The sequence below is a fragment of the Lissotriton helveticus genome, chromosome 2_2 (genome assembly GCF_964261635.1).
Source record: "Lissotriton helveticus chromosome 2_2, aLisHel1.1, whole genome shotgun sequence".
Taxonomy (NCBI): Eukaryota; Metazoa; Chordata; class Amphibia; order Caudata; family Salamandridae; genus Lissotriton; species Lissotriton helveticus.
In genome coordinates this window covers 462,314,908-462,339,979 of record NC_136060.1, presented here as the reverse complement: position 1 = coordinate 462,339,979, position 25,072 = coordinate 462,314,908, and the positions used below count along the sequence as shown (strand labels likewise).

The window sequence follows — 25,072 nt, the reverse complement described above, 5'->3', positions numbered from 1 at the left end:
CCTCGATTCCTACATTATGTTACAAAATGGCTTGTTTTCTCACAGGAGAGAATTTCTCCCCTCCAATTGCGAGCAGATAGGAATCACAGTTATTTCCACCCCTTCCAAGTCACAACAGGCTTACCCTTGTCGGACAAAAATGGTGGTGGCTGAGACATATTTGCCACATTCGTGGCTATTGTTGACAATGAGACAGTAACAGAAAGTGTCCAAGGACTATGTACAAACAATTGGTACCAAGAGCGTTTGAGAATCCACACACCTATATGGAATAGTAACTGTACCCAAAACGAATTATCTGCTGTAAACCAAATACACTAGCAATGTAGCACAAATGTTTAAAGACACAGCCCTGCAAGCATCATTGTGAAATAGGTCATATGAAATACTTGAAGATCATGTCATTGACTCCTCCTGGTGCTGCCAGAAGTATATTCCGCCACAGATCAGTGGTAAAAGTAGTTTGTTCACGCTCTCCATGAACTGTTCCTCCTTTTTGGGCTGCCTTCTAAATAGCTTCTGCATGGATGTCCATACAGTTCCCTAATACTCTGTCTGATTTATTTTGCTTTACTGTGCACTTGCCAATTACGGCGATTACGTCAAAAACCTGCCCTACTCAAAATGGTTGCTTGAAATGCTCACAAATTAAGTTTCAATTTCCACACCCATCCAAAATGGCTGGCAAAAAAGTAGCAAGGCAACGGCACACACACCAACCATGCGCACCAGAGTCACTGAGCATCACGAGGAAACATTCATGATGTCCCCAGAGTCACTGATGCCGTGCACCCCGAACACTGTTGCACAGCACTCTATCAGCACGAAAATACCTGTACCTGTGTCTGACGTCACCAGACAGTTGCTGGCCTCATTGTGATAGGATCACCCGTTTCTGTGCGACCTGTTAGTCTCAAAAGGAGCCACAACCAAATAGCAGGCCTCTGGAACTTCCATACCACTGCGGCCACGTTCTTGAGGAAATTCACTGCTATGGTCCGTGCACGCCAATGCCGAGCGCTTTTTAATGTGACGATTCCATATTCACCTATTCACAGATAATGAGATATCAGTTCCACGTGGGTTGCTTGGAAAGTTGGTTGTCACATACCTGTCCCCAGGAGGTGCTCGTCACCAATGTTAAATTTAGTTCCTGGAAGTACCACAAGCATTCAGAAAGATTTCCAAGATGTTTATTTTTACAGACCACCGACCCGAACCAGCAGCACAACTAACAATATTTTCAACTCCTGCTAGGTTCATATCAAATCTTTATGTTGTCATCATTGAACTAGGTAAAGTTCTAGTTACCTAGGTAAACAGTGACATAGTGCTATCTAAGTACAGTGTGATGCATCAATAAAATGCATCAGACTAAACCAAATCATAACACTTTTTCTGCTCATTATTCTGACCTCTGTTTGTGCCTTTTTCGGATCGTTTTCGTGCCCCAGTATTGCCTTTTCTGCTAGTTTTTCTGCCCCCTGTTTTGCCTTTTTCTGCTTGTTTCTTCCCTCCTCCCGCGTTTCCTCAAGACCTTGCTTTTACACAGAGACATCGCACCCTTGCGCACAGATGCCCCCGTGGGTGACAGTGCTGCGCTCTACAAATGCTGATTGATTATTTGATTAGCTAGTGGCAGCAACACGCTATATAAATACAATGACCATGCCACTGAAACAATCCCTTTTTTATATTTCACCTTCTTGCATTCCATACTTTCTTGAATATCATTTTCATACATGACAGAACAGATTGATAGTGTTTGCATCTATCCTTTTTAGGTCTCGGACTAGCGTCCCACGCAGTGGGCGGAGTCCGAGATTTTATGTTTTGCAGTATGGGGGCTTGAACCCGCCCCTCTTCTCCATTGGCTAGCCTCGTAAATGCTGGCCAGCCATGGGAGGAGAGGGGCATCACTCGGTTCTGGCCCCGGCTTAAGCAGATTCGGGGGCATGTTTTTTTGCATTTTTTAATCAGTAATGTCATCTGTCACTCAGCAATAAAACACGCCCCCGAATCGTGAAAATGGTGGCGCTTTTGTTATGCCATTTCACTCTGATCCCCGCCGGAAGAAGTCGCCGAATCCTCCGCCCCAGCCGCCGGTGAGTGCTTGATTTTCTCGCTCTTCCCCCCCCCTGTTGCTCGTTGTGCTCGTGTTCCTCGTTGTCCTCGCATTTCTGACCTCCCGCCCCCTGTTGCTCGTTGTGCGCGTGTCTCCCCCCACCCCCCTGACCCTCGTTGTGCTCGTGTCCCCCCCCCCGACCCTCGTTGCGCTCGCTTTCTGCCCCCACACCCCTGACCATCGTTGCTCTCGACTCTTGGTTATTAATAAGAATACATTAACATAATTGCCACTTTATGGAACCAGATAATGGATTAGTTCGATAATAAATATCACGTGTAATTATGATTATTTAATATATGGGAATAACTTTACAAAAGTGCCAGTTGCATGAGCTATTGTGCAGTTGAGAATACAATATGGAACAAAATGTAATTTTATTGCAAATATTCCATTTAAATATACAGCAGGAACAGTGATTAATGATGTGCCTTTACCACAGGTGTTTTACCTATGTGAAAGAGTGTCTGTGTAAATAGTTTTTTTTTGTACTCATTGTGCAGTAAGCAGGTAAGATCTTCGGTTCCATCTTTCGAAAATGTTACCAATCAACTCTCAAAGTTAGAGTAGAGTTGAGGACACACCTTCTCATGAGGGCCCATCCGTCTTGTTCCCAGTCCAGTGGGAGGTTGTGCTTATGGGAAATCCACAAATCACCAGCATCATGCCTTATTGCCATGGTAAATAATCTTTGGACATCCCACCCTTCTCAGAACTTCCACTTAGTTTAGTAATTTCTTAATTCTATTCCAGTTCCTGACCCTCGTTGTGCTCGTGTCCCCCCCACCCCCCTGACCCTCGTTGCGCTGGCTTTCTGCCCCCACCCCCTGACCCTCGTTGCGCTGGCTTTCTGCCCCCACCCCCCTGACCCTCGTTGTGCTCGCTTTCTGCCCCCACCCCCCTGACCCTCGTTGCGCTCGTGTCCCCCCACCCCCTGTTCCTCGCTGCGCTCGTGTCCCCCCCACCCCCTGAAAATCGTTGCGCTCGTGTCCCCCCCCACCCACTGACCCTCGTTGTGCTCGTGCCCCCACCCACGCCCTCTGTTCTTCCGTTTTTCTTGCCCTCTGTTCTTCCGTTTTCCTTGCCCTCTGTTCCGTGTGTGGGGGGCTCTGTGTGGGTGTGTGGGGCTTGGTGTGTGGGGCTCGGTGTGTGTGTGGGGCTCGGTGTGTGTGTGTGTGGGGCTCGGTGTGTGTGTGTGTGGGGCTCGGTGTGTGTGTGGGGGGGCTCGGTGTGTGCGTGTGTGTGTGTGTGTGTGTGTGGGGCTGGCTCTGTGTGTGTGTCGGGCTGGCTCTGTGTGTGTGTCGGGCTGGCTCTGTGTGTGTGTGTGGGGCTCTGTGTGTGTGTGGGGCTCTGTGTGTGTGGGGGGCTCTGTGTGTGTGTGGGGCTCTGTGTGTGTGTGTGGGGCTCTGTGTGTGTGTGGGGCTCTGTGTGTGTGTGGGGCTCTGTGTGTGTGTGGGGCTCTGTGTGTGTGTGGGGCTCTGTGTGTGTGTGGGGCTCTGTGTGTGTGTGGGGCTCTGTGTGTGTGTGGGGCTCTGTGTGTGTGTGTATGGGGCTCGGTGTGTGTGTGTGTGTATGGGACTCGGTGTGTGTGTGTGTGGGGCTCGGTGTGTGTGTGTGGGGCTCGGTGTGTGTGTGTGTGGGGCTCGGTGTGTGTGTGTGTGTGTGTGTGTGTGTGTGGGGCTCGGTGTGTGTGTGGGGCTCGGTGTGTGTGTGTGGGGCTCGGTGTGTGTGTGTGGGGCTCGGTGTGTGTGTGTGGGGCTCGGGGTGTGTGTGTGGGGCTCTGTGGGTCGCTTTTTTTGTAGGTGGCTCTGTGTGGGTGTGTGGCTCTGTGTGTGGGTGCAAATGCAATAGGTCTTGCATTTGCGAGAGATTAAGCTATTGGCATTGTAGATGACAATGCCATTTATTTTTGTTTTCAAAACAAACATAAATAAAAAGGTCATGAGCAATGCCAATAGCTCTAACTTTAATGATGCCGAGACCATTGCTTTGTAAATGCTTGTTTTCCAAGCAACTGTAATGCCATTGTGATGTGATAACGGTTGCTGGGTCTGAAGGAATTACACCATTCCATGTTCGCTTCTGATAATTTCCAAATCCACTACGTAGACTCAGTTTAAATTACTAAAATTAGTTACATTCATATACTTATTTATTGCCTTCCTATATCTTTTTCAAGCCATTTAGAACACTTCCCTTCTCATACAGCTTGAGGGGCAGGCAGTTCCTTACATTTGCTTTTCTTCTAATACTATTTTGAACCTAAATACTAGATGACGGTATTATGGACCGTGAGCCTAGTATAGCTTTTAACTGTTTAGCTGCAAAATAATTCTTACTCGTGTCTTGTTTATCCGCTCATTTGTAGTAAGGTGAACGACCCATTCAGGTGTTTACATTCTACTGTAGTTGTACATTGAATATTTTTGGATATTTTAATTTCTTCTTATCTCTGGACTACAAATTTAAATTTCATTTACATTAGGGACCGTTAAAATGTATTTTAAAAAAATGCATATAATTGTTTGATGATTTATAAATAAACTAACATACACATAGTTGAATGTGCTTTTAACAAAAGCTGGATCATTTTTTTAAATAAAGTGTTTTGATAAAATGCCATCCAGTGGTGTGTTGTATATATGTTAAAATATCTCTTGATCTTAATAGAATTTAAAAACATTCTATTTGGGTTTGCTGTATGCTTATAATGATATCTGCTTCCCTAAATGCTACGAACTCTTTCGTAAATTGCAAAGTGTTTTTGCCTACACGTTTACCTTTCGAAACGTAGTAAAATAGTAAGATAATGTACTTCTACACAGCTGGCAGATTCAGAATTTTGAGCTCACAATTCGAACACTATCTGAACAGAATCTCTAATGTATGTAATTGTGTCTCTCTTGCCTTGCACTTAGGTATGTGCTGATGGTTATGAAGCTGAGAATTTGATCTCGGAAGACATTGTGAAGAGAAATCGTGGATTTCGTTGTGAATATTTTATTAGACCACCTGTACATGCCACCATCACATTTCCATTTAATATAGACATCAGTACAATTAACGTGGATGTCACATCTTCAGGGGGAAATCAGCATTTTACTGAGCTTGAATTATTTACTTCAACAAGCAAATCCACATGTAATAGCCAAGGAAACCCTTTTCCAGATGTTTCCTGCCACAGCTCTTCCGAGAAAGATGTGTATAAATTGGTAGGTAAAGCCCTATTAAAAAATCCCCATAGAGCAATATTCCACAACCGAGGTTTCAGAGCAAGGGCCCCCTTTCATCATACACAACCTGCTTTTCCAAGTACTGAATTTGTATCTTTTGAACTGTGGAATAAAGGGCCATTCTCACTTAACAACGTGACGCACTTGAAAATTAGCATCTCCCACTTATCTGGTGGAGGCCTTCTGTGCATTAGACGTGTGGAGGTATGGGGTCAGCCCGCAAGTTCTTGTCCACAAGCAGTAATGGACTCTGTGCTACAAATTGCCAGTGAAAGCCTACCTCAAGCCTTTTTCTCACAGGACCCGGCATCTCCAATGGAAAGCAACTGTATGTCCAACAGTAATTCAGACATTGCACAACAAGTTCTTCAGGAATTGGATATTCATGATGTTCCTGAGGACTTTCTGGATCCAATCACTTTAGAAGTAATGACACTTCCCATACTTTTGCCTTCTGGAAAAGTGATTGACCAAAGTACTCTGGAAAAATGTAACCGCAGTGAGGCTTCTTGGGGTAGGATGCCTAGTGACCCTTTCACAGGTGTTACCTACAACCACCACTCGCAGCCTCTTCCCCACCCAACACTGAAGGCACGAATAGACCACTTCCTCCTGCAGCATGGTGTTCCAGGCTCCAATATTTTGGGAAGGGCTCAAGTCCGAGCCATCGTAGCACCGTCTTCCATCAATTTGCCATCTTTAAAAAGAAAGCTGGTTTGCATAGAACAATCTGTAAATAACAGCAGTTGTATGGAGCCCTCCTGTTTTGCACCTACAAACTCTGTAGTAATGTCTACCTCAGAAGACTGTGCTAAAAAAATGAAAACTGACTGTGATATAGGTACAGCACAAATGGATTGCTCATCAGGTACTGTACACCTTGCATTTAATTGTCACTGTTTTACAAGTAATTGATTGTGAATTTTATTTCCTGAATAATAGATTGACATAATGAACTCAGGGCCTTGTCTGCGATAATTCTGAAGTTGTTTCTATAGCATTGACTTTTTTTGGGGGTGGGGAGAATGGTTAGCATAGTTTATAAAAGGATTGAAACCTCTGTAGTTGTCACTTCCTTGAAGATAGTGTGAGTGAAGTTGCTCATGAACTATTCACCTCTGTATTCCTAACTGAGAGTTCATTCCATTTTGTACTTTATATTGGTGGATTCTGTAACCTTTTTCAAAATGCTAAGCTAAAGTGCAGATGTGGGCCATTACCTTCCTTTCTCTGTTTTGTCTTGTGCAAAGCTTCTTATTTGCTTTAACAATCCTTTAGGGTTTTCTCCTTCGGTCTTTAATCCACGGTCCCCCATTGGGCTGCAATATTGGGCTTTACTCAAGGTGTCTCTTAATGCTTACACCAAAATCTTTTTAGATTGACCAGAGTGACATTAGCCTTGGACTTCCCGGATGTGTTGGCCCATGTTGCATCCTAGGGAATCTTAAGGGTCTTCAAATCCAAGATGCCTTTAACCTACCTCAAGCAATCTCTTAGGTCTCTATCTCTAGGGTTCCTTACTGAGTTGTCATTCACAAGTCCTAACTTGCCTGCCAAAACCTTGTCTTATCCCATATGATTTTTCATCAGGCCTTAAAGATGATATTTTTTTGGGGGACTTTTAGATTATTTTGCCTTACCTAATTATAGACTCAATGTTTTATGTCCTGTAGGGTGTACTGATCGTTGGGGCCACTTCTTTTCTACACCTAGGTAGTATTTTGGTACTTTACTCTGGAGAATATTCAACCATGACACTACTGGAGAAAGCGGCTCCCACAGGGAGTCTTGTGCTATCCTTTGGGGCTCATCTTGCATTAATCCTCTCATGACTTGGACCTCGCTTGTAGCCTTCGCTCTCCCAACGTTGGATGTTGGGGAGTGTGTCCGACCCTGTCTGCAGAACTCCACCATTTGAGCTCTGTGAGGTGCCTAGGCTTTATTTCACCCTCAGTGGCCAACTCTTTTACAACTGCCATTATCACCCTTGAGTTTAGAAGTTGTGATCCACATAACAATAGTATGCCTGTTTCCATAGAGTGTTATGTAAGTAAGTCTTAATGAGTGTTTTCAATAAGTTTGGCGAAGTGGTCCCCTCTGATTCCTACCTTGAGAACCTGTGTCTTACTTCTCTTCCCCATTATGAGGATTATGTAAGTGCTCTGTAACTTTCTTCTTGCTTTGGACCCTGCACTAAGTTTTTCTAGCTATCCTACGAGGTTCGCGTGCTAGTTTTTCATTTTTTTTCTGAAGTGTCACAGGACCATTTAATCACTTGCTTGGATGTCCTCAGAGCTAGTGTGTTTTTGTTTCAGAGGCTCCTCCCTGTTCTTATGACCCTCTGTACTTTGTTTTACCCAGGGTGTGAGTAATATTGGGATTTGCTCGGATAGCATTGGCCCATTAAGCAGAAAGGTGGGTGTTTGAATCTCAGTAGAGGATTAAGTGTGGGCCAACGACCCCACTGCTCTTTCTGACTGTCTGGCTGCAACATGAACAAAAGGTCCCAAAAATATATGTGACCCCAGGGTGGTCCTGGGGGTCAATGTACTATAATAATTGGGGAGGGGGTCCACTCTGCCTCTCCAACTGATCACGGCCCTGGGGACCCCATCCTCTGAGGCCTGACATGTATTTGAAAGAGGAGGGGGTTTGAAGCACCGTCCCCCTAGCCTCATAGGTCAGTGCCGGCTCACTATTTTCTTGCCTGTGAGAATGTGGCAGGGAAAGTTGTCTGCTCGCACTCGGCGGGAGCTTAAAAATTCTCCCACTGGGTGGTAGCAGGTATTTGTTTGCTCTTGCGGGCAGGGAGACTCCGTTGCTCCCACCAGTTAGGTGCATGCAAAACAGCGGATCCTGCCAGGCACGAGCAATGCCGGCTCCTGATGCATTCAGCATGCATGCAATTCATGCAGGGAGCCATGGGGGAGGGAGGTCATGGTGTCCTGGGGCTTCCCCTGTGGCCCAGTGCTTCCCCTGTGGCCCTAAATGTTGATTTGTTGTTGTACCTGGGCCATCCAACTAAGTCCCCAGAGGAGGTGGCCCGCGTCCATCTCCCCAATATTAATAACAAAATAAAATTGGTGGGGGTCCTGGGGATCACCCTGCGCCCCCCACAAAAAAGATCTGGCTGTCCCAGGTGGCCAGTGGGACACTTAAAATGAATTATAAAGTAAAATAACAAGCATTTGCAATGCAATAGGTCTTGTATTTGCAAGAGTTTGAGCTATTGGTGTTGTATATGACAATGTGTATTTGATATAATTTAAAAACGCTGCACAATACCTAGTCTCATCCCAAGCCCTGACGGGATCATCCATCAACTAATGACCATTGAAAGTGCTGCACAACACAATCATTCAATCCTATCCCTGCTCTTTAGTTCGAACCTTTGTCATGCAGGAATGAGCTGCAAGATGGATTTTTACTGCTTCTAGGCACTAGCTTTCCAAACCGTGTTCTAATTCACTATCTCACACCTTTTGGTCAATAGGAAAGTCCCAGACCTGAGGCACTGGACAGGGCACATCTGGGGCCAGCAAGTGATGTAAAACAGCACATCTGGGTAGCTTGCCCATGTTCCAAGATTTCCAAAGACGTGCAGTTTCAGACACCAGTAGCTTCATGGTACTAGTTATGATGTGAGGGGTCTGTGTTAACACCCAGTGAGTTAAACACTCATATCTGGCATCTGCTGTGGTTTTCAGGTTACTCCTTTTAATTCCGGCAAGGCCAGCTCAGCCTTCTGTACTCTGTCACTACAGTGGGCAATACTAACTGCTGCCATAGTTGGACTACGACATCTCAAACTGCTGAACAGAATCACTGCGCAACAGCAGTGAGATGTGCATTCTTGGATGTGTACATCATGTACATTAGCTACACTTTAAAACTCTTTACAATCTCAGGAATCCGAGCTCTAGAAGGAGGCTGCCTTCCCTCTGAAATAAACACGTGCAATCATGTTCGAAAACAATTCACTTTTGCATCTATTTGAAAACATGATTGATACTCTCGACTCCAGAAAAACAAAAAAACACACATTATTGGAGGGCAAGGAAAGGAGAAAGCAGACCACTACAAAAGTAAATGCAGGGTTGATAACCGATGGGACCTGAATTTGTTTCATTTGTGGTTTTAGTATACCCCTAGATGTGAACCGCTCAGAAAAGAAAGAAGGATCCATTGAATGTGAGCTGAAATAGAGAGGTAAAGGCATTGAATCACAAGAGGTCTGAGAAGGCAGGGAGACGTGGACGTAAAGGAGGTCGGGAATAGGGGCTAGCATAAGTGAAATATTCCACGTCCCTTTGGTAGACGAGGCAGAGGGGCCAGATGCGAGAGAGAGACTGTGATAACACTGCAAATTCTACAAAATCTACCCAGCATTTGGGGGAAATGAGCAAATTAACTTTGTAATGAAATTTCGCACGTGGACAGGTTACTCACGTTCCTCGAGAATGTTTTCCCCCTCACTGTTTCTATAGGTAAAGGTGGCTGTCTGCAGTAAGGTATTGCTTCAATATGCTGTCATCTGTAATTACACTGGCGTCGCTGTGCATGACTAGTCTTTGAATGTGTTTTAACAACAAGGGAGCCCAAATAAGTCAACCATGGACCTTGGGATTAGTACTTTATAAACAACAGTGGTCCATAGGCAAGGTAAATTCAACAAGAAAAAATAAAATATAGACACAATCGTAGCTATATTTAGGTTCGAGGCATGTGGGCTGCTAAATTCATATCTGTAGCATAGATCGCCGCCTAGTGTTGGGTCCGGATGATTGCACATTGTTGTCCTGGAAGAGTCTTCGAAGTATCACGAGATAGGTGGCTCCTCCCCTGGACTACAGTGCGCATGGGCATCGACTCCATCCCCAGATTGTTTTTTTCCGCCATTGGGTTCGGATGTGATTTCGACGTCTCCTGTTCGGAATCGTTATAGAACTTTTTCAAGGCCAAAAGGCCTTCTTTGCACCGTCGGTATTGTTCGCGTTCGGTCCCGTCTATCTTCCAGCTCGTGGAGTCGGATATCCGGGGGGTCGTGAGACTCTTCGGTGATCGGGGCCTAGTCGACGCAGCAAGACTTCGACGGCATGGAGCAGAGTCCATTCAAGAAATGTCCCGTGTGTATCCAAGTACCCACACATTGACGTCCATCCTGTGTGCAACAAGTGCCTGTCGCCGGACCACGACGAGGCCAACTGTATGGCCTGTTACAGATTTCGATCGAAGAAGACGATCAAGCTTCGGCGCGTGGCGCGCCTTGAGGCCCAGCAATTGGCTCCAGCACCGGTGGACATCTTTGACGACCCCGAGGAAGACGAGCAAGTGACGCGTCACCTGCAGATTTCCCCTACCCCGGTGGAGGTCGAGTCCGACGATGGAGCGGACGTCCACAGTCCCGACATTGAAGAAATCGTCGAGAAGGTAGGGGACGACGACGAAGCATATGGGGCCATGGAAGATAGCTCGGAGGAAGAGCTATGCCCCGTTCGTACTCTTACAAAGGCTCAGGTCACGGGATCGCCACGCGGCCTTACCCAAGACCTTACACCTCGATCCACGGCCCCGCCTTCCGGCCCGGCTACGGACACCTCCGCGGAGCCGCCATTACTGAAATCGAAACCGAAACCCTCGGTATCGATAAAAACAAAGATGGCCGACACCCAATCGAACTGCTCCGGTGCAGACGCCGTCGTCTTCGGGGGCCCCCCAAACAGACGCACGCTGCCGACCAGGCTAAGGTGCCGAAGGTGGTTACGGAGCCAAGCTCGAAGAAGCCCGTCGAGCCGGTGTCCACCAAGGTGGACAAGCCGACGCCCAAGAAGACTGTCGAGCCGACATCGAAACAGTCTGTCGCGCCGAAGACCAAGGGGCCCGTTGACGCGAAGTCGGTGAAGGGCGCCTCGGTGTCTGCGGCAGTGGACAGGGATCGAAGCGCACCTGTCAAGAGTGCTCCTGCGCCTCGTCCGGACAAACACAAGTCAGCCACGCTCGGGTCTTCCCCGGGAGGCGGACCGAGGACATCGGTCGGATCGACGAAACCGTCCGCTTCCTTTACGAAGCAGGTCTCGGGACTCCCTTAAGCGCCTTAAGGACAAGGCTTTGGCGTCGGAACCGAAGACTCCTTCCACACCGAAGCCGGCAGACACTCCGAAGCCCACATCGGCACCGCTCCTCTACACGTTGCCGCCTAAGGTGGCGCCGAAGGCCTTTGCACCGCGGTCGGTGCCTAAAGACGCTGTGTCGACGTCCACTCCACCGGCTGGAACTGTGGGTCATCGACACCCTTTGGTTGAACGGTCGGAGCATTTTATCGATGCCGACACCGGGAAACTCGCGCTATACAAAAGGAAGATTACTTCACAACCTGTGCAGTCCTTTACCATTCCTCTGAAACGTAAAAAACCTGCAGCAGAAGCACCAGTTCTTATGGAGCGAATTCTTCCTCAGCCTGGGCGGAGTGCAACACCTTCACCCACATACTCTGATGGGGATGGAGGGGAGCAAGATGAGGAGTACAATTTTCCTGCTCATACGGAGCCTGATGAGCAGCAGGACTCATGGATGGACACTGGTGATCAAGGAGACCAGCAGACGGTCCAGGATCCACAGGTTTATAACGTAAAGCCGTCTCCCACTGAGGACTCTGCGGCATTTAATGCCTAATTGAAAGGGCAGCTACAAACCATAAAGTGGAAATGCATGCTGACCCCGTGCAGGTGGACTTCCTTTTTGACACTTTCTCTACTGCTGAAAAAACTGTCAAGACTCTCCCAATGTTGAAAGGGGTCCTTAAGCATGTGGCAGACATTTTCAAGGAACCCACAAGATCCCGGGTGGTAAACCCGCGCATTGAGAAGAAATACAGACCGGCACCTGGCGACCCCACTTACATACGGGGCCAGTTGCCTTTGGACTCTTTGGTGGTCTCTAATGCCCGCAAGAGGGCAAACTCCCAAACCACGGGTGAAGCTCCTCCCCCAGACAAAGAGTCAAAAGTGCTAGAGGCATCTGGGAAGAGGGTGGCAGCTCAGGCGGCCAACATATGGTGCATCTCAAACACGCAGGCTCTGTTGGCCAGATACGATAGGGCACACTACGACACCCTAGAGCAGCTGTTACAACACCTCCCAGACCAGTTTAAAGAGGGAGCTGAAATGCCTATCCAGGAGGGGAAGCTCATCTCCAACGCTGCTATAAATTGTGCGCTAGATGTTGCGGACACGGCAGCGAGAGTGATCAACACTAGTGTGATTTTAAGGCGTCAGGCATGGCTCCGCATCTCGGGATTCAAGCCAGAGATCCAGACTACTATCCTCAACCAGCCCGTTAATCCAGACAGGTTGTTTGGCCCAGAGGGGGACGCCACCCTGGAGAAGATCAAAAAAGATACCGAGACTGCCAAGTCCATGGGAGCTCTCCAGTCACAACAATTTAGAGGGAACACTTTTCGTCGCTCAGGCAATCGAGGTGTTAACAGAGGGCACATGTCGCAGCAGACGCCATTCACTAAAAGTGGTACGCAATCCTACAGCAAGCAGGGCAGAGGTGGATACAGAGGAAATAGTGCCAAGGGTAGAGGCAGAGGCAACAACAGTTCCCGTTCCTCTGCCGCCAACAAACAGTGACTCCCTGTCACTGCCCCCCGACCATCCAACACCTGTCGGGGGGAGACTTCAACAGTTCCTGCCCGTCTGGAAGTCCATCACCACAGACAGGTGGGTCAGGAAACTTATCCAGTTCGGCTATTGTTTAGAACTGACATCCACCCCACCACCCATGCCCCCAAAACACCGTCCTATGTCAGCAGAGCACTTGCACTTATTGCAGCAGGAGGTTCTGGTGATGCTGTAAAAGGGCGCAATAGAGCTCGTGCCAGTGGAGGAAGAAGGCACAGGGGTTTATTCCCTGTACTTCTTAATCCCAAAGAAGGACGGCTCACTCAGACCGATTCTAGACCTGCGCCCCTTGAACCAGTACATTCTTTCAGAACACTTCCACATGTTGACACTGCAGCAGGTTCTCCCCTTGTTACAACAGGGAGACTTCCTCGCAACCTTGGACCTCAAGGATGCTTACTTTCACATACCACTCCACCCATCCCACAGAAAGTACCTCAGGTTCACCATCCAAAACAGGCATTACCAGTTCAAGGTACTCCCCTTCGGAGTGACCACTGCTCCCAGAGTGTTCAGAAAATGTCTGGCGACAGTGGCGGCACACCTCCGGAGACAGGGTATACATGTCTACCCTTATCTGGACGACTGGCTCGTGCAGGCAAAGTCAGCCCAGCAGTGCGCCGCAGACATGTCCCACACCATTCACCTCCTTCACAGTCTAGGATTTACACTGAACTACCCGAAGTCACACCTTCAGCCGGCCCATGTGCGTCAGTATTTAGGCGCGACGATCAAACCCTGGCTGCCACAGCTCAGCCAAACCCAGCGAGGATCGACAACATCCAGGCGCTGATCCAAAAGTTCAGACCGCACCACTCACTCCCAGCGAGAGTGTTCATGCAGTTGATAGGCATGATGGCCTCCTGCATCTTCATAGTTCCGCACGCGAGACTCCATATGCGTCCACTCCAAGAATGCTTAGCGCATCAGTGGACTCAGGCTCAAGGACAGCTAAACGACCTAGTGTTGGTGACGGGTCGGGCATACAGCTCTCTGCATTGGTGGAATCCACACAACCTTTGCAAGGGCCGACCGTTCCAGGAGCCTGTGCCACAGATTACACTAACGACGGACGCATCTCTCCAGGGATGGGGGGCTCATGTGCTCCACTATACAGTGCAGGGACTATGGACAACGCTGCTCTGCGTCATTGCCTTGACGCTGCTCGTGGGGTAGGTGAATCAGTTTGGACTGCTGCCACTGAAGGTACTATACCTCCCCAGCCAGTCCCACGGGAGCAGACTGAGAGGTCCATCAGGGATCCGGTTTAGGGCATTCAAATTGCAGCAGGACTGACTAGCCTGCACCCTGGTATTACTGACTGTATTACAGACGTATACCTGCCTGCAAGTGTTGACCCCCTACTTCTGTTTTTGTATATATTCGTCACTAGTATTTTCACTGTGTGGTACGATCCTATTTAGGTCCTGAAGAATTGCCATTAGGCAAGAAACATGTTGACCGATAATTGAGGGTAGTAGTCCAATTCACCCTAATAGTGTTAGGGTCATTGTCTCTCCCCTCCCACACCACCGTTCTTTGTTTTTAACCAAGGGAGTCTACTACGAGAATAAATTCAGTATGTAGACTGACTCACCTTTTTTAACTTAACACCCACGTCACGACCACACTCCACAGGCCCTCTCACACGCATGCACCATATGGCGGGAACAGAAGATCTCCGTTAAAGAGCCCCGGTTTCGGGAGCCCATCAGACATTGCAGCGCCAGTCTGACGAGGAGCAGAGCCCATATGATGAAGCATGACACCTAGCTTGCTGGGTGTGTGAGGGTTCTAGTTCCAACTAGGGGATTCCCCCCTCTCACTAGCACACACACCCCTCTCCGTCACTCTTCCCGGGGAACTTTTGTACATCCCTTTGTGTCACTATGGACAACGCAACAGAGGAAGATGCACATCAACTACTTGGAGCTGATGGCAATCTTCATGGCACTCAAGTCCTTCAAAGTACATCTGTGCAACAAAGTCGTGTTGATCCGGACGGACAACATGACAGCCATGTACTACATTCAAAAGCAGGGAGGTACGCACTCTCCACAGTTGTCTCATCTGGCTCAGGGCATGTGGAAGTGGGCCATTCAGAGGAACATCTTCCTCATGGGGGAACACCTCCCGGGCACGGACAATCAGATGGCGGATCTGCTCAGCAGGTACAGCCACCAGATGCACGAGTGGGAGTTACATCCATCAGTACTCCGCCCGTACTTCCAGCAGTGGGGTCATCCAGAGATAGACCTTGTTTTCCACAGAGGAAAACGCAAAATGCCAAAACTTTGCCGCCAGGTTCCCTCACCCACTATTGCAGGGCAATGCGATATGGATGAACTGGTCAGGCAGATTTGCGTACGCTTTTCCCCCAGCGCCTCTCATTCCGCTGGTGGCAAAAAAAGCTAAAGCAACACTCGCTGACGCTCATCCTAGTTGCTCCAACGTGGGTGCGACAACCGTGGTACACCACGTTCCTCGAACTCTCCGTGGTACCGCATCAAAGACTGCACCTCACACCCCGGCTCTTAACGCAGAACCGTGGCGACATTCAGCACCCAGATCCGCAGCAGCTCAATCTGGCGATCTGGCTCCTGAGGTCTTAGAGTTTGGCTACCTTGATTTGCCCCCTGAATGCATCGACATCATCCGGGAGGCGAGGAAGCCCACTACCAGAGCTTGCTATGCAGCAAAATGGAAGCGGTTTGTCATCTATTGTACCGAGCACGCTATCAACCCGCTCGATGCATCCATTCCTAATATCATCTGCTATCTGTTGCATCTTTACAAATGCAATCTAGCATACGCTTCCATTAGGATACACTTATCCGCCATAGCGGCTTCTCTCCAAAACAGACAGCATCTCTCTGTCTTCAGGGTGCCTGCCATTAAAGCATTCCTGGAAGGGCTGAAGCGGGTCATCCCTCCCAGGACCCCGCCAGCTCCTGTGTGGAACCTCAATGTGGTGCTCACCAGATTGATGGGTCCCCCATTTGAACCTCTGCATTCATGTGAGCTTCAGTTCCTCACATGGAAAGTGGCTTTTCTCATTGCCATAACGTCTCTCAGACGTGTTAGTGAGCTACAGGCGCTCACCATTCAAGAGCCATTTATACAAATTCATTCAAACAGGGTGGTGCTGCGCACTAACCCCAAATTTCTCCCTAAGGTGGTGTCGCAGTTTCATGTCAATCAAACTATCGAACTGCCCGCATTCTTTCCCAACCCAGAAACGGTAGCAGAAAGGATGCTCCATACGCTTGATGTCAAAAGAGCGCTTATGTACTACATTGACAGAACACAACCTTTTAGAAAGACACAGCAACTCTTTGTTGCCTTCGCAGCCCAGCATAAAGGCAACCCCATTTCCAAAGCAGGAATAGCCAGGTGGATCGTTAAGTGTATTCAGATTTGCTATCAGAAGGCTAAGCGCACTTTAACGGTCCCCCCCAGAGCACACTCCACACGCAAGTTGGGGGCCTCCATGGCATTCCTGGGTAACATTCCTTTAGAAGACATTTGTAGGGCAGCCACATGGTCTACACCACATACGTTTACCAAACATTACTGTGTAGATGTGCATTCCAAACAGCAGGCAGCGGTAGGACAGGCTGTTCTTTAAACACTTTTTCAGACTTCTGCAGCTGGCACGGGCGGCCGCCGTTAATAGAGGGACTGCTATGTATTCTATGCTACAGATATGAATTTAGCAGCCCACATGCCTCGAACTGAATATGCTACTTACCAGTATGCATCTGTTCTTGGCATGTAGGGCTGCTAACATTCATATCGCCCGCCCTCCTCCCCGGCGCCCGTAGCGGCTGCAGATTTTTCTTGCATTTAATCTCTAGCATGGCCATCACTTTCACTGTTAAACTCCATCTTTGCCACAATGGCTAAAAACAATCTGGGGATGGAGTCGATGCCCATGCGCACTGTAGTCCAGCGGAGGAGCCACCTATCTCGTGATACTTCGAAGACTCTTCCAGGACAACAATGTGCAATCATCCGGACCCAACACTAGGCGGCGATCTATGCTACAGATATGAATGTTAGCAGCCCTACATGCCAAGAACAGATGCATACTGGTAAGTAGCATATTCATTTCCTGACCTGCCCAGCTAGGCGAGGGTCTAATGTTTACTATAAATCAGTTACAAGAAATGTTTCAATGAATGTACAACGTGGGGCACAAGCCTGTGTCCCACAATTCACACAATAACATATACACAAGGAAACGAAAAACAAAGGGGCATTTTAGGCAAAAGCTGGTGGTTAGCAACACTTCCAATTGAATAGTGGCAAAGTGCAGCAAAACAATGAACCATAACACCTTTACAATTCTGATACAAATGCTTGTTCAGTATAAGGTGTTAGAAGGGTGTCGACGGCGTTTCGATTTGCTTTCTGAATCATGCGAATCATCATCAGGACATGTATTATGCCTAAATATAGCCTTAATAGCCTAAGGGGGAGGAGAAAGAAGATGAGTTACCAGAGGCCCTACATTGAGGCTTCCTGAGGAAAAAAGGGGGAGACATAATTGAAAACATAAACAGAACCGTTTGATATGTCATGCGACAGACCGGTGTGCGACTGTCAAGTTGAAGGTCAATTATTTCTAGGATGCAAGCTATACCAGAGCTGGTTGGAGTCCAGCGTTAGAGTGGGGACCAAACATGACGATATTCTGGTGTCATATTCCTTTTCCATAAACATTTCGAAAAACGACAGATTCACGCGTAAAAACATTAAAAGGCAGTACGATCATACCAGTTCTCAAAGAGTGACTTGTAATCGGAAAGATAGAGCCGTGTGGGTGACTTTTGAGTACATAAATGGTTCGACGCGGTGAGTGCTGAAGTTGCTATAAAGTGTATACCGCATGATCGATATATATTACCGAACTGATTACAACAATTGCCGGTGGCTAACTGCGGTGTAGGGCGTGAGTTGCGGTCGGGGCGTGGAAGGTAGGATAGGCTTACCAAAAGTGGTCGTGGCGGCGATAGGTTTGTTGCATTCAGTGTGATCACGGATTAGGGATTGCCTAGAGAAGAAAGAGTGGCTGAATAACGATATATCACGATAGTGAAGACAAGGAGTATTATACAGTGGAACACGGCTTACCAGAATCGGCAGTAATAAGGGTTCGTTCCGTGAACCCCAGTGCGTCCCAAGGTAGGTAGCCTGCAAGGGACATATTGTGTGCGGTTTGAGTATAGGTGAAGGAAATACCAGTTTTCAGTGAATTGCCGTAGCGAAAAGTAAACGCCGCACTTACCGATGTGAGGGATCGAGGGTCGGTGCAATGTCCGTCGTGCCAGATCGCAGAGTGGATGATCACGGAACGTGCTCCGCTAGTTTAAAAGGACTTCCGCTATTGGGCGTTGTGAAGAAGGTGATTGGCTCGTGCAATTAGTAGTGACAGTGAGGGTAGACTGGGGATTAGAGAACCAAGTTGCTAATGTGGCGACCATTTTAAGACGAGTTTTAGAAAGTGTAAAATATATTGACATGGATAATATTTACATACAGAGGTTGGTTACAGTGTATTTCACATATTATTGAGTGTTCTTAAAGAGTTCTCAAGAATTCCAAGAGTTTATATGAGAGAGTTCCGATCCTCAAGGAGGTTCAAGCCTGTGGTCAGGCTGTTTGTTCTTAAAATCCATTTTAACTCTTCTTTGTTGAGGATCTTAACAATGTCCCCACCTCGTGCGGGTGTCTTTATTGCAGTGATTATTGTCCATCGGATATCATTCTCTGAATGTCCCATTTGTAAAAAAAAATCCACTAGAGGGGCACTTGTAGTTTTACAACTTATCCGACTTCTGTGTTGTGAGATCCGGAGTCGAATCTTTTGAGTAGTCTGACCCACATAAATTTTATCGCAAGGGCAAAGGATTGCATAAATCACGTTACAAGAATTACAATTCGTGAATGTTTTCAGTTCACTTTTAATGTCATTAAAAACAAATTCTTTGCAATCAACAGTGAACTCGCAAGCCACGCAGTTCCCACACCTAGCATGACCTTGTGGTGGCTGTGATGACCATAGGTCATTTAGAGGTAGGCAGAGCAGCTCGGACTATTTGGTCCCTGATATTCTTGCTTTTCATTAATGCAAAGAGTGGCATGTCTAAGTCAAGTGCTCCTGCGTTGAGGATGGGCCAGTTTTTCTTTATGGTTTTGCGTATGGTGTTGGATACAGATGTAAAAGTTGTCACACACACAAGTCGTTCTGTGTTGCTCTTGGCTTTGGGTTCTAAAAGGGTGTCACGTGGGCAATACCATGCGCGCTTCATGGCGTTTCTAACTAAGCGCCTGGGGTAACCTCTGAATATGAGTTTGGTGCAGAGTATCTTGGATTCTGAGAAGTAATCTGTTTTGAGAGTACAGTTTCTTCTTATCCTTAGGAACTGGGAATACGGGAGACTGTCTCTCAGTGCCCGTGGGTGGTTGCTGTGATAACTTAGAAGAGTGTTCCGCTCTGTGGGTTTGCGAAAAAGACATGTTATCAATGCCCCCTCAGAATGTTTGATCCGTAAATCTAAAAATGGGATGGATTCTTTGTCATGAGTAATGGTAAAGCTCAGGCCAACGCAGTTGTTGTTGAGCCTGTGGCGGAAGGCCTCCAATGTGTCAGTATCTCCTTTCCAAATGAGGAAGATATCATCAATGTATCTCTTCCATTCTATTATGCATGGCCTGAATGGGTTGGAGTGAGCTAGGATGTTATTTTGTTCAAGGTGATCTACAAACAGTATGGCCAGCGTGGGAGCAAAAAATTGCGCCCATGGAGGTACCACGTACCTGCTGGTAAAATTGCCCCTCGAAGACAAAGAAATTCCTTGTCAGGCAAACTTCCAAGAGTTGCATAATAAAGGAGGTTGGCACATTGTGGGGTCGAGGTCTATGGTTCAGAATGGTTTGCATTACCAACAGTGAGTCTTTCTGTGGGATGTTGATGTACAGAGACTCTACGTCCAAAGTACATAGAGTCTCTGTAACCGGATCATAGGGGTAATTCTCAAAGAGATTTATAAAGGCCATGCTGTCTCTAATGCAACAGGTCGTGATGGGCACGAAATCTTTCAGGAAGTAATTCACATATTGGAACCTTTGGGCCAATATGTGAATTACTCCCTGAAAGGTTTCATACATCCAAAACACACTAGAAGGTTTGAGAGAGAGAGAGGCCAATATATGAATTACTTCCTGAAAGGTTTCGTACACCCAAAACACACTAGAAGGTTTGAGAGAGACCTCCCCCCGTGCTAGAGGACTCTTACCAGAACTGATAAGGTTCCAAGCAAGCATTCCCTGGCAGGGAGGAGTTCCCACGTCCCCTTCTCCAAATCGCGCATGTTCCAACATTTATCTTGACTAAGCTTAGTAACCCTTTCGGGTACATTAAACAATCTCTCACAAACAACTTGCAAGCGCTGCTGTGCATGCAGATAAAGCTCAAACAAGACAGAGTCCGAATTAAATCATGTCACAGCCAATAGTAAGAACTTCATAATTCTCATCAATGTACAACACAATGCACAATTGTGCACAACTGCTTATAAAGTCACATACTTCATATCTCAATGTCCTATAGCATCACATACTTCATCTCTCAATGTACAACACGGAGCACATTTGTGCATCACTGCACTTAGACACCAAAAAGTACATTCCACACCTCACTCTCTCTCATGTTTTCAAATGCTCATCCCACATGTTCTGTTCTTGGCAAGGCTGTTCTACTCCATGACCGCTCCCACTGAAAGACTGCAAGATTACAAGAAAGAAACTTTTAAGAGAAACGGGCATATGCAGGACATCGTACATTCAGGCTAGAATAAAATAACACACCAAAGTCAGTTACAATAATGGTAGTCAATGGTCATCACAGGGTGTCAGACCACAAGAGTGCCTCTAGCACTACACCCATCCCACCACACTAAGTCGATCTAGAAGGTGCAAGGGTGTCATGATAAAGATTGCTCTCCCCCGATGTCTGATCCCACACTTGGTCCCAGTGTGCCTCGAGTTTCCCAGTCTGCTGTCGACCCTGCAGCAATTTGGAGGCTTCAAAGAAGCCAGACAGATTTCTGGTGAGATTCAGGCTTCCTTTGGGCTACACAAAGCCACATCAGTCGCCAGTTGCACGTCTGATGTCCAGTAAGCCCTCCCCCCACAGTCTACCCTGTATAGGTGAGCTACTGGGCCTGTACCAACTCCAGTACTGACTTCGACTCCAGCGCCAATGTCCACACCGGTTTCTTCATTACCAACTCTGCAAGCACTGGTCAGTGATTTGGTCCCAATGTTGGTCTCCAACACTTAACTAGCATTATCCCTCTGCAGGTCTATGTCACTCTATGAAATTGCAAAAATGCAACCAGTGGGTATACAGCTGTAATCCAATCCCCTACCTATGTGTTTGCATCAGCAGAGGATTCCTGTCTTTTTTGGCTTTGAATCAGACCCATGCAAGAGGTCAGTGTCCCTGAGGACAGTGATGATGTTGAGTAAGGAGACCGATTACTGCCTTCTCATTGAACTGATGAAGCATTGTATTTGAACTTAAAAAACACCAGTAGGATAGACACATCAATTAAAACGGAGATATATTCTCCTCTTGGGCCATCAACGGAGAAGAGTGCATGGCTGCAATGTTTTTTTCAAATTTCAGCGGAGACACTAGAATTGCAGTTACCCACTATTGCACTGAAAACAAATGACCTGACTGATATGCATCAGCCAGGGCCATTTTCATTGGAGCCATTATTGCCATTTAATTAAGCCCTTTCTGATCCCTTGCTGGCTATATGGTTCAAGCGATGCTCATGCCTGCCAGTCAGTTAGCCTGTGGCCAAGCAACATAGACTGCCTGCCGTTCACCCAGAGTTTCTGACCAAGCATTCTGCACTGGAAAATCTGACTGCTCAAGCTTAAACAAGTGAAGGTCAGTCTGCATTCATTGTTGACCATTCTACAGATAGGACATCGAATAGACCGTGCTTTCCGAAAGAGAATGTAAGTCTTGCCCTTAGATCTATAAATGCAATTTGTCTTTTGGGTCGGTAAACTCACGCAGTCGGGTATATGGCCAGTGATATCTTGTTGGCCATCCCACGGGACGTTGTTGACCCAAAAGATAAATGATGGCCATGATTCAGTACAGTAAGAGCTTTGGGTTGGCCTGGACACTAATGACTGCATTGGCAGAGCTATTGGCAGCAATTTTGTGCTTAAAAGGCCTGCATGGATGAGATCAACCAAGTTTTCTGAATACCGACAGTCATACCTAATGGTACCTCCAGGCCATTTGATACCCCCAGGCTCTTCTGAGGTAAAAGCTACTTTGGTGCTAGAATGATTGTGATGTTCGTGTCACAGCATAATCTGAGTTTTTTGGCACGAGCTAAACAATTGCTGCACCGATATAGAAATTTCAGGGGCTACACCAGGGGGTTAGGGTACGATAACGCCAGCTCTCTCAAACTGTACTTCATCAACCGACTGTAGGATTGGCAATCCTCAAATGTTTTCTCCCTTGCAGCCGCAACCTCCATGCCAAGTTACTTTAGTGTGCCCTCGCTGGCATGAGCTGGCTCATGCCTGGCTGGTAGAAAGCAGAACACGGCAATTGTTCTCCGGCTTGAGAGGTGGGCATCACATAAGACAGGTGAGTCTCACAAACTGTTCATAGAGGCCAAGCCCTGTCCTTCAGCTTCTCCCCACTTACCTCTCTGGACAAGACCAACTTTCAGTAGAGTAATCTGCAATTCTGATGAAGAGCAACCTGTTGTGCAAGGAGGGCATGGAGCGGGTACCCGACTCTGAGAATGGGAAAGGGTGCAATTTGTGTTACTTTCTCATTCTGAAGCTGGGTAGGACCTTTTGTCTATTTTGGGCCTCCCTCCCCCCCATTGAGTGCTTTTCTGAGGAAGGAGAGGTTCAAAATGCTCACTGTGCCTCATATCATGCCATCTCTTGATGCAGGAAACTGTATGGTGTCCATGGACTTGCAGGACATGTATTTCCATATACCCATTCTGCCGTTCCAAAACGTCTTAAATGTGGCTCATGGTAGCTGAGGAACACTTTCAATTTGTCATGCTTTACCTCGTTTTCTTGGGTGCTCACAAAAAGTGATAGTAGTCTCCATAACCTACACTGCTAAAGGTGGAGATTCTGCATTTCGAAGTATTCCTCAGAAGACTAACTTAATTTCCTTTTGTAATGCTCTTGCTGGTCGGAGCTTTATTGAACCGCAGATTCTTCAATGCATCACCTCCCTGTTCTGTGGAGGCACCTTTTTACCATCTAAAGCGGTCTTACGTTCGGAATTTGGCCCACAGTCTGTCAGTTGGTTCTATACCTTGTGTCTTAGGGTGTTGTTTATATGTGCATCTACTCTGTCACTTCTAGGGCTGTATGGAGTCCATTTGGAGGTTTACAGTGAGTCCTACTGGCCCATGGGAACAATGTGTTATGTTACTTTGTTATGGAGGGGTATCCTGGCACTAATCGGGTGTGAGCGTAGCCAAACCTAGGGGCTAGTGCAGAAGGTCTTCATACTTTTGATGCCGAGACCCCCCTGTCAAAAATTAAGGCGTAAGGACCCCCTCCTGACAAAAATTTCTAGAACTTGGTACTCCTCATCATTGACAACTATTGACAACCATAAAAGCCCCCAATTCCCATAGCAAATCATTTTTACGGTTAAGAAATAATGTTAAACAGTGTTTATCAAACGAAAGATCAGTGAGCGGGGGGTGTGGTCAAAGGTGTGGCTAAAAACAAAGGGTCTCATGTATGAGGAATTGGCCTAGGGCAGCGCCACAAGTCTTCTTGCTGTGCTGCCCTATGCCAGTATGAAAGGGTAGGAATGCACCTTGTTTATGAAATATGGTGTATTCCTGTCCTTTCCCACTGTGTTGACGCACAAATTGCTGACCAGCGCCAATGTAGGCAGGATTGTTTTTGTGCAAGATGCCCCAAGAGGGGTTTTCCTCCTTCTTCGTGAGCTGCAGAATGCAGCACACATGGAAAGAGGAAAAAATACGAGGAGACATGAAAACATTTCTCCTCATTAAGCCTGCTGTGGGGGATGCATAAGGTTTTGGCGCTGTCCCATGTCTACATGGTTTTGTAAATCTGGGGCAGTGTCAAAATCCATGGGTGTTGCGTGGGAACAGCCACTGCAATGCCCATAACTCCTACTTGACAGACTAAGGCAAGGCAGCGACTTGAGCTGCTTTGTCTTACTCCATATGTATGAGGCTACGCAGGGGATTTTGTGTCGCCTCAAAGATACGATTACGACGCTTTTACCGCCGGAGCTTAAAAAAAATGCTCCAGCAGTTCAAGCCTCTCCTAAATCAGCCCCAAAATATTTTGCTAGTTTTTTTAGGTCTTTCACCATCAGGTAGCTACATATAAAATAATGAGTAGCTTAAATGAAAAATACATTTGTTTAAGTTGTTACTTGGTGGTAAATGCACTGTAGTACACTAGGAAACCTCTATTAGTTAATGCACACAGAATTACATTTGATTGATTCACTGGGGAATAGTGGCTTGTGGGTTTTTAGAGCTACAAGGTCACAGCCTGTGACAGAAAGCACTGTGAAAGTAATTAATTTATTCTTGCATTACACACATTATAAGGTAGACTGCTACAAACTGTGCAAATAGTTTTAGGATACAATGGAGCTTCCAAAATGTAGATTTTAATAATACCAGAACATAAGTAATGCATTTTGTTTTGCATAACTGTCCCCTTAACACCTCATCAGAGGTACTAAGCGATTAAAAACATGCACTTCACAGCCCAGTTGTTAACTCTTCTTACTACCACAAAAAAACTCTTTGCAATCACAAAGCAATTAAAGCCAGAACCGCTCTCAAGCACCATTTACAGATTAACTCAAAATGCACATTTCATTCAGGCAAGCAGGCACCCTGGCTCGAAGGATTGTTTCACCTGTCTGCCCAGCCTCTTCCTTTCACAGAACAGGA

The 25,072-nt window shown here is 47.0% G+C and overlaps 1 protein-coding gene across 1 annotated transcript in view; it reads left to right on the top strand.

Annotated features, from left to right (window-relative positions):
* Nucleotides 1-25,072, top strand: part of UBOX5 (U-box domain containing 5) — a 130,728-nt gene that overhangs the window by 54,950 nt on the left and 50,706 nt on the right. Inside the window, exon 3 of the mRNA XM_078678709.1 lies at nucleotides 5,044-6,226. Within this exon, the coding sequence (XP_078534835.1) occupies nucleotides 5,044-6,226 (1,183 nt within the window). The remainder of the gene's footprint in view (nucleotides 1-5,043; nucleotides 6,227-25,072) is intronic.